The sequence below is a fragment of the Schistocerca americana genome, chromosome 1 (assembly GCF_021461395.2).
Source record: "Schistocerca americana isolate TAMUIC-IGC-003095 chromosome 1, iqSchAmer2.1, whole genome shotgun sequence".
Taxonomy (NCBI): Eukaryota; Metazoa; Arthropoda; class Insecta; order Orthoptera; family Acrididae; genus Schistocerca; species Schistocerca americana.
Window position 1 is genome coordinate 647956789 of NC_060119.1, and position 13383 is coordinate 647970171.

The 13383-nt window shown below is 39.7% G+C and overlaps 1 protein-coding gene across 1 annotated transcript in view; it reads left to right on the plus strand.

Annotated features, from left to right (window-relative positions):
* The window catches only part of LOC124607959 (egl nine homolog 1), a 63179-nt gene that overhangs the window by 47145 nt on the left and 2651 nt on the right, over positions 1 to 13383 (plus strand). Inside the window, exon 2 of the mRNA XM_047139947.1 lies at positions 6087 to 6206. Coding sequence (XP_046995903.1) covers positions 6087 to 6206 — 120 coding nt within the window. The remainder of the gene's footprint in view (positions 1 to 6086; positions 6207 to 13383) is intronic.

The following is a 13383-nucleotide window of genomic DNA, read 5'->3' on the forward strand; positions in this document are numbered from 1 at the left end:
CCTCACATACGTTTTTGCTTTTCCCACTAGTTGCAGTTTTACTACCCATAGCAGGTGACTATTTATACCACCATCCATCTCTACTGACATTTTAAAATCCTCTTAAGAATTATCGCACAGTCTCAGATGATTTTCCAGAAAAAGGGGCAATCAACCTCGTGCTACAGTACCTGAAGCACTGCCAACTGTTCTTCTGTAACTGCCAAATGTCCACATAGCTGCATATTATCCACCATCAATACTACCTTTTCTAACATTATACATTTAAAGCTGGTGGCAGGCATAAAACGTCATCCGAAATTGTACTGCATGCTTTCTCAGAAAATTATTTTGAACAATTAGTTCATGAGCCCACTCGAAGTGTAAATGGTTGCGAAATCATACTTGACCTTTTAGCAACGAATACAGGGATTAGCGACCACATGGCAGTTGCTGCTAGGCTGAATACCGAAACACCTAGAACCATCAAAAAGAAACGCAAAGTATATCTATTTAAAAAAGCTGATAAAAATGCTCTTAACGATCTGATCACGTTAGTGTAGAAAAGCTGTGGAACGTTTTCAAAGAGATAGTATTGACAGTAATTGAGAGATATATACCACATAAATTAATAAATGATGTTACTGATCCCCCATGGTACACAAAACGGGTCAGATCGTTGTTGCAGAAGCATGCCAAATTTAAAAGAACACAAAATCCCCAAGGTTGGAGAGGTTTTACAGAAGTTCGAAATATGGCGCGTACTTCAATGCAAGATGGTTATAATAATTTCCACAATGAAATCTGGCAAAAAACCCAAAGAGATTCTGGTCATACATAATACATAAAGCACAGCAGTGGCAAGACGCAATCAATACCTTCACTGTGCGATAACAGTGCCACTAAAACGGAGTTATTAAACACGGTTTCCCGAAACTCCTTCACCAAAGGAGACAAAGTAAATATTCCTGAATTCCAATCAAGAACAACTGCCAAGATGAGAAACATAGAAGTAGATATCCTTGGAGTAACGAAGCAGCTTAAATCACTTAATGAAGGCAAGGCCTCCAGTTCCGATTGTATACCAGTCAGGTTCCTCTCAAGAGTATGCTGATAAAATAGCTCCATATTAAGCAATTATATACAATCAATCGCCCGTACCTAAAGACTGGAAATTGCTCAAGTCACACCAATACGCAAAAAGGGAAGTAGGAGTAATCCGATGAATTACAGGCCTATATCACTAACGTTGATTTTCAGTAGTGTTTTGGAACACATAATGTATTCGAACATTATGAAGTACCTCGAAGAAAACAATTTATTGACACATAGTCGGCATGGTTTCAGAAAATATCGTTCTTTCGGAGTGTGTGCTGATATGAAACTTTCTGGCAGATTAAAACTGTGTGCCAGACTAAGACTCGAACTCGGGACCTTTGCCTTTCGCGGGCATGTGCTCTACCAACTGAGCTACCCAAGCACGACTCACGGCCCGTCCTCACAGCCTTACTTCAAAAGCTCCTGAGTTCGAGTCTCGGTCTGGCACACAGTTTTAATCTGCCAGGAAGTTTCATATCAGCGCACACTCTGCTGCAGAGTGAAAATCGCATTCTGGAAACATCCCCAAGGCTGTGGCTAAGCCATGTCTCCGCAGTATCCTTTCTTTCAGGAGTGCTAGTTCTGCAAGGTTCGCAGGAGAGCTTCTGCAAAGTTTGGGAGGTAGGAGACGATGTACTGGCAAATGTGAGGCTGTGAGGACAGGGCGTGAGTCGTGCTTGGGTAGCTCAGTTGGTAGAGCACATGCCCGCGAAAGGCAAAGGTCCCAAGTTTGAGTCTCGGTCTGGCACACAGTTTTAATCTGCCAGGAAGTTTAATATCATTCTTGTGAAACACAACTAGCTCTTTATACTCATGAAGTAATAAGTGCTATCGACAGGGGATGTCAAATTGATTCCATATTTTTAGATTTTCAGAAGACTTATGACACTGTTCCTCACAAGCGTCTTCTAAACAAACTGCGTGCCTACGGAGTATTGCCTCAGTTGTGTAAAAGGATTCGTGATTTCCTGTCAGAAAGGTCACAGTTCATAGTAATAGACGGAAAGTCATCGAGTAAGACAGAAGTAATATCAGGCATTCCCCAAGGAAGTGTTATAGGCCCTCTATTGTTCATGATCTATATTAATGACATAGGAGACAATCTGAATAGCCATCTTAGATTGTTTGCAGATGATGCTGTCATTTACCGTCTTGTAAAGTCATCTGATGATCAAAACGACTTGCAAAGTGATTTAGATAAGATATCTGTATGGTGCGAAAAGTGGCAATTGACCCTGAATAAAGAGAAGTGTGAAGTTACTCACGAGTACTAAAAGAAATCCGCTAAATTTTGATTACGCGATAAAGTCACACAAATCTGAAGGCTGTAAATTCAACTAAATACTTATGGATTACAATTACAAATAACCTAAATTGTAACGATCACATAGATAATATTGTGGGTAGAGCAAACCAAAGACTGCGATTTATTGGCAGAACACTTAGAAGGTGCAACGGGTCTACTAAACAGACTGCTTACACCACGGCTTGCCTGCCCGATTCTGGAGTATTGCTGTGTGGTGTGGGATCCGCATCAGGTGGGACTGACGGATGACATCGAAAAAGTACAAAGAAGGGCAGTTCATTTTGTATTATCGCAAAATAGGGGAGATAGTGTCACAGACATGATTCGTGAATTGAAGTGGCAATCATTAAAACAAAGGCATTTTTCGTTTTGCGACGGGATCTTCGCATGAAATTTCGATCACCAGTTTTCTCCTCTGATGCAAAAACATACTGTTGGCACCCACCATAGGGAGAAATGATCATCGCAATAAAATAAGAGAAATCAGGGCTTGCACAGAAAAATTTAAGTGCTCGTTTTTCCTGCGTGCCGTTGGAGAGCGGAACGGTAGAGAGAATCTTGAAAGTGGTTCATTGAACCCTCTGCCAGGCACTTTATTGTGAATAGCAGGACTGCTCTCTACATTTACTTTCAAACTCAAATAAGTCAGTTGGCTTCTTTGGGCTAAACAAGGTAGCCTTAAAATTAAAATGACAGTCACATCTCACTTCCATTTCTATTACACTCTCCAAAACGTAACCAAATAGTTCATCACTCACCATACTGTATCCATTGTAGGTTGTGGTCAAGACTCCGTGCTGTTTGAAGACGGACACCCGAAATCCTGACTCCAGATTTTAGTGTCCCCTGTTGCAGGATGAGGCGGCTATAAGCCAGAATGTTGCAAACAGGTGGAGGAGGCACAGGTGGTTCCAGAGTAAGGCTGCTACAAATGTAGCAAGTTCTTTTATTGACACACATGCTCTGCTTGATATACTGGATCAGTGGCCAGCTTACAGGTGAATTATGCTGGGCTGGTTACCTGCACACCCTGTGTTGCTGGTACTGCACCATGCTGATGGCCTTGTTGCATGAGCTATCTGCACGGATTCGACATACTGTGCCCCAACGGCTCCTGCCACCCTGTGGGTTGTAGCGAGGGATGCCCCCCCCCCCCCCCACACACACACACACACACACACACTGAGATGCTTGTCCGGCAGCGGCAGATGGCGGCTGATGTGCGTGGGAAGAAACCAGCCGTCCCATCTGGGCAGGAACCGAGCCATGGCAATAAGTCCAGGTAGAGGCTGAGAGCACAGAGCTGTTGTATTGCAAAGGCTTTCCACTGGTAACTTCTGCTGGCAGTGCATGTGGAGTCCCTATCTGGCACAGCCCATCATCCCGGTTGGGCTGCAAGACTCAGAGAATGACCATGGAAATCTAACTTGCTCCTTGTTGCATGCACTAATCAATGCAGTACTGCTGAGTTCGCTGTTTGAGCAAGCTAACCTGCCTTCGCCACATTCCTTGTTGAATAATTAGTGACAGCATTCAGCAACTGCCGCCCTCAATGCTGCTGCAATACACTGCTCGGGTTCACACTCACACTATATGCCCTTATGTGGTTGCTATGCTACAGCTTCATCTGTTTGCTAGGAAAGATAGCTTCCCTCGTTGGACACTTACAACCAGCTACTAAGATGCCTCCTTACATCCCTCACACCTCACTGGAAGGAATCAATATGAATTCTGCAAGTAATGATCTTGTGTGAATTTAATTACACTGTTGCTCAACAATCAAATGGTAATAGTCACATCTATTAAATATCTGGGAGAATGCATATGGAACAATTTGAAGTGAAATGACAATATTAAAGAAACCATAGGAAAAATAGATGCCAGAAATGAGATCCAGTGGAAGAATCTTCAGAAACTGTGTATTGTTTAATAAATGCGAAAGCCACACAGATGTGCTCATCCAACTGCAGTGGCAGGTGCTAAACGAGAGGTGGTGTGCATTGTGGTGTGGTCTACTGTTAAAATTCAGAGTGTTTACATTCCTAGAAGAGTCAACCACCACATTGATTTCTCCTTCATATATACCAAAATGATCTTGAACGTAGGTTTGAGCTCATATTGAGGCTTACCAACAGTTATTCCTGTGCACCATTTACGCCTGGAACAGGAGAGCAGGAAGTGTCAGTGGTACACGAAGTACCCTTCACCACACATTTTGAATTGGCTTGCAGAGTATAGTTTTAGCTGTAGAAGCCCTGTCAACATTGCTCCGCAAAACACATAATGGCACTGCTCCTAATTTAGAGTTTTATTGGCATGATTATGAAAGTAGTCCTATTTTAGGAGACAATTGGTATATGTATTACTTGCACATCTTCACAAAATAGGTTCCAACTAATCTGTTCTCCAAAAACTATTTAGTTTGTTCACTGCTGTACTTAAGCAATGGACACAAATCCCAGACAGTGTGATTTTGCTGTTACTGTATTCACTAATATTATGATCTGAAATAGAACTGGTTTTGAATTTTTTATCACTGATCTATGATGACTGCACAGTCAATGACAGAGGTTTTGATTTATTGCGGCAGTGGGCAGGGCTGCAGCCGCCATCTTGGTGCCTTAACATTCCTACACTGGCAGTGGGTGACCTGTGTCCCTGCTATGTTGCTTTCTGTGACATGTTAAAATGTGCACTACAGTAGAAAATGCCATCAATTCTGAGGTGCATTCTGTGATTAGGTTGTTTGGACCAAAAACTGCAAACCAATTTAAATTTTTTCTCAACCTTTGTAATGCATGTGGAAAAGGAATAATGAGCGAAAGTTGGGAGAGACAGTGGTGCATTGATTTTAAAAATGGCCGTACCACTGTTCAGAATGAGAACCACAGTGGTAGGCCTAGCCTTGTAACTGACAGACCGAATGAAAATCAACGACAAAATTCATGTTTAATCACCCCATCATACAGCCCACATTCAGTGCCGAGCGACTACCGCCTCTTCCTATCAATGAAGACATAGCTCACTACACAATACTTAGATAATGACACAAAACTGCATATTGGTATAAATATGTGGTTGCAGTTGCAGGCAGCAAATTTCTACAGAGGTGTTGTTGAAAAATTTGGGTCACGGTACGATAAATGCCTCAGTTGGCTCTTATGTAGAAAATAGCTTAAGAGTGTACCTTTAAAATGTATATAACATGATGATTTTTTCTCATATTGTTATTTTTTTTGTTTCAAAATGTCTGTTGCTTTCTGGATAGCCCTCATATTTAGGTATACTTGGAGAACATTATCATAATCATAAAATGTTAAATGTGGTGCTTGCAGTAGTATATTTTGTAATTGTAATGGTCATCCATATATAAGTAAATAGCATTTATTATTTTTTTCTTATACCCTCATAGTTACAGTATCCCTTTAATTTATGATGAGTGATATTTTATCAATTGGAGATATGATTTCTATACGGAATATTAACTGTTGTTAACATCTATAATACTGAAAGTATGGTCTACTATTTCTTCCTCTTTCATTTACTCATGCTTCCCTTACTTAAACTACCCCACCATTCATTACATGCACATTTGCTTAGTTCAGTGCTGATTTACTAACTCCTAATTATTATACATAGATTTTTTATTGTAGTTAGGTTTTGTATCAGATGCAGTATTTAAGGTAGTTCACATTTGTTACAGGCAATGGTTGCTTGTTACCCTGGTTATGGTTCACGTTATGTAAAACATGTGGACAACCCTAACCGAGATGGCAGATGTGTTACTGCTATATATTACCTTAATCGTGACTGGAATGTGAAGGTAAATGTATGTTTTATTGTGAAGAATAATTTCGCAAATGTCAGAGAAATGTGAAAGTGAGTGTAGCTATGTTCTAAATGGCTGTGGAACAGAAACCAATGTTCCAAAGAATCGACTAGTACTTCATATTTGTGCATAGGGATCTGTGATTGCCCAGTATGTTCTGGGTTGTTGCCAGGAAATCATGCAGGCTACCGTTACATTTGCTGGTGAAGCAACTCAGTTTCAGTTTTTTGTTACTTCTTTCACATGGAACACAAGCATTGAAAGTAATACCTCTTATCACAGTGGATAACTAAAATCCATTTCATTTGGGGCATTCCTGTTTATGTGTGTCCACAACTGCCAACTTTGTTCTGCATGCATAGTGATGTTGAAGAAACCGCAAATTACATGCAAAATTTCTATCAGAATTTGGTGTACATAATTTCTCTTGTTAGCTATCTAATAGCAGATGAAACTGTAACCCAAAACATTCCCATTAGTTAAGATTTTATAAAGGAGGGAACATGCAGGCTTCAAAGCTGGTAGTAGCCTCCAGTTAGACAACAAGATGAGTTATGTAACACAATCTCCCAGATTTTTTAGTATGATCAAGGGCCTTGATATTGTCATGTCGAATCTGATTCAAATACAGTTCTGCTTTTTTTTTATTTGTTCCATGATTGTAACACCCATTCAGCAAAGTGTTTTTTATGATCAATCCTTGCTTTTGAAACAAATGCATGCGGTTCAGTATAAGGCACGCTGTTAGCAAAATTGAACAAGTACAGCCTACAAACAATGTGGTTTAGTTGAGTTGATGTCTGGCACAAAATTCTGCTAAGAATGACTGAATTCCATGGCTGGAGAAGGGGGAGCAGGGATAAAAAATAATAGATAATGGAAACTGGTTAATAATTGCTACTTGAATAATCAAAAAAATTGTACGTTACACATATCCTGAGTGAACTTCAAGTAGCACTAATACCAACAGACCTTTAAAATCGATACATTTTTGGATTCATCATCATCATCAGTTATCTGCTGTATTAGCAGGTCCTTTGCCTCTCCATTTTCTGCGATCCATTGCTTCCTTCTTAAGGCTACTGTATGTTTCGTAAATTTAAGTACCTCTTTTTCCTGTTACCACTATTGTGCATAGAGATTGGTATGACAATACTGGTTCCAGATCGCCCCACCTCTGCTGACGCAAATTCTTCTTGTCTGCTTCGATCCTCTTGATATAGGATTCTCGGCATGGGCGAAATGATGAACATATGGGGTTATTAAGAAACTTCATCTTGCTAATGACTTCCATAACACTTCTTTAATGTACGGTCAGAATACACATTTTTGAACAATATTAATGTGGCAGAACTCTTCATACATCTGCCAGCCACCACTTACAGAGATAAACAGAATATACAGAAATTAAAAATTTGAAGAATGTATCTCGACTTATATTGTTTGCACACCAAGATTGTCGCTGATTGGCATCACTGTTGCTAAGGGTAAAGTTCAAAACTGCACCACAAAGGACTGATGGCCCATGCAGGATGACTTGTGCACCTACATAGTTCTTAGTCTCGATAGCAATACTGTCTGTTGCTTTATACATTGTAAGGCAGCTATGCCTTCTCCTCCTATAGTTACGTGGCATCTTCTGTGTGAGCGGTCCAATTCTGTTGCTCAAGCGCCTGCACGAAGACTAATGCCTTCTTAACAAAATCATTACTTACATAGACAAAACTGGTGCATCCTTGAGCCCCTGGTGTATATATAATAAGTTATTTTGTACCAGCGATAATATTGGTATGCAAACAAAACAAGTAGAGATACACTCTCCAAATTTTTAATTTCTGTATATTCACCTGTTTATCTCTGTAAGTAGTAGCGGGCAGACGTATGAAGAGTTCTGCCGCATTAATATTGTTCAAAAATGTGTATTCTGACCATACATTAAAAATCTGTATGTGTCAAAAGAAAAGAACGAGGGGAAAAAAATAATATGACTGATTACATTGTTTATCTCTCTGATTTTCCCTCAGTGTATGTAGAGCATTGATCACCAGTGGTGGTACTGTATTGAGTGCTAAAATTCAAGCAATTTGTTGTGATTTGACTTGAGGCTTCTTTACATTTCATGTCTTGGACACATAGTGGTGTTTTTCATTGTAAAAGGGGAAAAATCATCATCCAGCTACCGAATTTTATTTATTTGCGTATTAGTTTCAGAGCAAATGGTTTGTTTACTTCATTCAAGGTTTGTTGCGAATAGGACAGTGCTCCACTATGACTACGCTACATCAATTATACAACCTCAAATGAAAGAAATTGTTTGCTTTGAAAAAATAGTTATAATGCTTTGAAATTAGTATGATCTTTTGACTTAATCAAGATTTCCTTTACAAAACATTCATAAACTTCTAAATCATGGAACTCATGTCTTTTCAGTTTTTATACTATTCATATTCCATTGAAGGAAGGGAGCAATGTGAAGACTCCCTGCAATGTTAGTGTTGGTGTTGTTGTTGTTGTTGTTGTTGGTGGTGGTGGTGGTGGTGGAGGACGACGACTACTATTTCAGCCTATAGACTGGGTTTGTTGCAGCTCTCAACACTAGCCACTCTCTCTCTATGTCTCCAGGTTCTCCATGCATACAGCCTTCTTTCATGGTTCTTAAATCAGGGGTTAGCCATGATTAAATTATGCACCATGAAAAATTGTAGCATAGTGGCATGGACTCAGCAAATCTTTTTGAGCTTTGCTGCCTCTATAAAATTCTATTTTAAATTGTTCCTTTCCTAAAAAAAGATTTAGGATGTACTACCACAGCAAAGATGAACATACAGCTGTTAGTATCAGTGGCATTGAGAAAAAGCTATTAAACCTATGACAACACGACCAGGTAGTCAGAATTAGTCGAATCACACAAATACCCAGCTGAACAATTTGTAAGAACATGACATGGAATGATCACGTAGGTTCAGTAGTAGGTAAGGCACATGGATTCTGGGAAAATGCAGTCAAAGGAGACTGCCTATAGGTCAGTTGTATATCCCATAATAGATTAGTGCCACAAAGTAGGTCCCAGTGGTGCCTTACATTATGTATATAAGGAAAGCTTACCCAGCACGTTTTTTGAATGTTGACTGTTTGTGGGAAGATCATGCTGTGCTTCGAGTAAGAAAGAGAGATATCTACCAGCACATTTTGGAATTTGACAGTGGCAGGACCGTTGCCTACTGAGATTGAGTTTCATCATTCTGAGATGCTGCTGCTCACATTATACTCCAAACGGCGGCACCATGTGACTCGTACACAGGGAGACACGTGATGTATACTCTGGTGAACAGAATCATACAAGGTGTGATCAAAAAGTAATGGGAAGTTTTTAATTTCACGGGCAATAAGTCTGATTTTTCAATTTTTTTTTTTACCGTTTTGAATATTTAGTTGATAGTTGAAAAGGATATACATGCTTTCATTTTTAGTTTTGAAAAAGGTGGATCAAAGATTTTGCTTGAAAAATTAAATAAAGTGCAACACCATGTTCGAAATGTTGATTGTGGCTTTTGGCGAATCTACTATGAGTAAAACAAGAGTTTACAAGTGGTATAAATGTTTCAAAGAGAGTCGACAATAATTTGAAGATGATTACTACCATGGACGTCCTAGCACATCAGCTACTGATGACTGTGGAAGAAGTAAAGAAAATGGTTCTGGAAAATCGTGGAATCAACAGCAGAGAAGTTGTGATGATGCCAGCATAACCATTGGCTCATGGCAAGCAGTTTTTCCAGATGTTTTGGCCATGAAACATGTAACAGGAAAGTTTGCTCTGAAATTGTTGAATTTTGAACAAAAGTGACATTGTATAGACATCACTTGGGAATTTCTAAATGAAGTCAACAACGGTCCAGAACTTTCAAAGAAGGTTACAACAGATGATGATGGACGGGTATATGGATATGACGTCAAAACCAAGATCCGTTAGTCCCAGTGGAAACTGCCTGAAGAGATAAGACCAAAAAAAAATTGTTTTTACCAAATTGATCGCATCTGAAAGTTCTTCTCACTGTTGTCTTCAATTACAATGGTATAGTTTGTCATAAATTCCTGCCTTATGGTCATTAATGAATGCTACACTGGAGTTATGTGCTGTCTGACAAAAGACCAGAATCGTGAAAAACCATTTGTACAAATTGCATTAAGATATTGCTCCTGCTCACGTCTGTGCTTGTACGTGATTTTTGGCAGGAAACAAAACAGCTATGTTGTTTCAGCCACTGGACTTCTTACTATTCTTGTAGCTGAAGAGAACTGTGAGAGGACTTCATTTTGCCACCGTTGATGAGATAAGAACAGAATTGGCTAAAGGAGCTGAACACCATAATGAAAAGTTAGTTCCAGAAGTGATTCCAAGGTTGGTAAAAGCACTGGCACAAATGTATATGTCTGAGGTGGATTACTTTGAAGGGAAGAAAGTTGTTGTTGATGAATAAATAGATTCTGTAGGAAAAGCATTCCCATTACGTTTTGATCATACAGAAGTATCCACATGGACAATGCAGCAACATCTATGTACGACAACCGGCCATCAGCACAGTGACCTTTGTTGCAGTTTCCCTTGAAGAGACAGCAGAGAGCGGTACACCAATGAAGGTGTGTCCTATGATAACACTGGACACATTAGCAGCACCACATCACATTTCAGATGAGTCGTGGTTCTGTGTACAGCATCACAATGGATGTATACAAGTGTGGAAAGCAAACACCAGATTGCATTTTTCATCCTCCTAAGTACTCCATCACCTGGCATGGTGGTATGGAAGCAGTTTTGTACACAAAATGATTGCCTCTATTCACATAGCTGGTTGTTTGGACAGCAGGCATTACATTTCTGATTTATTAAGCCCATATCTGGTCATGTGTTGCCAAAAGACTGGCACTTTCCCAGTCACCAGCCACTATGATAAACTCCAGTATAGAGTTGGAGAGTATCTAATGACATACCTGTATTTACCATACAAGCTTTTGACTCAGTGCCCAGTTAAGTTAGGCACAATCATTGCCGCCTGAGCTGGCAGCTTTGCATACTAAATTTTGGACTCGGCCCACCACCATATTTGAAAGCACAGCTGTGATCTATTCAATTTTCCTTGTAGATGTGTCACCACTACTAAAAAAATTACAAATGAGTCTTTCAAATACCGAAATAATGTTTTTTATCTGGTAGCAGCATGTAAAAGTTGTAAATAATATAACTCAGGATTGCTGTTCGTAAATATAAAATTGGGAGACAGCTAAAATCAGATAAACTCACACATTTTTAACGGCATTCAGTAGGTCCTGAAAAAGATCAATGGTAAAAGCTTGTTGATGTATGCTTTACAAACAAACAAAAGTTGGCAGGTTTATTGTACACAATATTGGAGGTTGGCAGCATAGTATAGTAGCAAAAGTCGAGAAACATTGTCTGAACACATACTAATACCATTAAATATTACATTGTCTCACTAATTGAAAAGCTCATTTCTCTATCCTGTGCAAGCTTCTTCATCTCCCAGTACCTACTGCAGCCTACATCCTTCTGAATCTGCTTAGTGTATTCATCTCTTGGTCTCCCTCTACGATTTTTACCCTCCACACTGCCCTCCAATGCTAAATTTGTGATCCCTTGATGCCTCAGAACATGTCCTACTAACTGGTCCCTTCTTTTTGTCAAGTTGTGCCACAAACTCCTGTTCTCCCCAACTCTGTTCAACACTTCATCATTAGTTATGTGATCTACCCATCTAATCTTCAGTATTCTTCTGTAGCACCACATTTCGAAAGCTTCTATTCTCTTCTTGTCCAAACTATTTATCGTCCATGTTTCACTTCCATACATGGCTACACTCCATACAAATACTTTCAGAAACGACTTCCTGACACTTAAATCTATACTTGACGTTAACAAATTTGTCTTCTTCAGAAACGCTTTCCTTGCCATTGCCAGTCTACATTTTATATCTTCTCTACTCTGACCATCAACAGTTATTTTGCTCCCCAAATAGCAAAACTCCTTTACTACTTTAAGTGTCTCATTTCCTAATCTAATTCCCTCCGCATCACCCAACTTAATTCGACTACATTCCATTATCTTCGTTTTGCCTCACGTGTTCCAACATTTCTACGGAATCCAAACTGATCTTCCCCGAGGTCGGCTTCTACCAGTTTTTCCATTCGTCTGTAAGAATTCGCGTTAGTATTTTGCAGCTGTGACTCATTGAACTGATAGTTAGGTAATTTTCACATCTGTCAACACCTGCTTTCTTTGGGATTGGAATTATTATATTCTCCTTGAAGTCCGAGGGAATTTCGCCTGCCTCATACATCTTGCTCACCAGATGGTAGAGTTTTGTCAGGACTGGCTCTCCCAAGGCTGTTAGTAGTTCTAATGGAATGTTGTCTACTCCCAGGGCCTTGTTTCGACTTAGGTCTTTCAGTGCTCTGTCAAACTCCTCACGTAGTTTCATATCTCCCATTTCATCTTCATCTACCTCCTCTTCCATTTCCATAATATTGTCCTCAAGAACATCGCCCCCTGTATAGACCCTCTATATACTCCTTCCACTTTTCTGCTTTTCCTTCTTTGCTTAGAACTGGGTTTCCATCTGAGCTCTTGATATTCTTGCAAGTGGCTCTCTCTTCTCCAAAGGTCTCTTTAATTTTCCTGTAAGCAGTATCTATCTTACCCCTCATGAGATAAGCCTCTACATCCTTGCATTTGTCCTCTAGCCATCCCTGCTTAGCCATTTTGCACTTCCTGTCGATCTCATTTTTGAGACGTTTGTATTCCTTTTTGCCTGTTTCATTTACTGCATTTTTGTATTTTCTCCTTTCATCAATTAAATTCAATATTTCTTCTGTTACCCAAGGATTTCTACTAGCCCTCGTCTTTTTACCTACTTGATCCTCTGCTGCCTTCACTATTTCATTCCTCAAAGCTACCCATTCTTCTTCTACTGTATTTCTTTCCCCCATTCCTGTCAATTGTTCCCTTGTGCTCTCCCTGAAACTCTGTACAACCTCTGGTTTAGTCAATTTATCCAGGTCCCATCTCCTTAAATTCCCACCTTTTTGCAGTTTCAATCTACAGTTCATAACCAATAGATTGTGGTCAGAGTCCACATATGCCCCTGGAAATGTC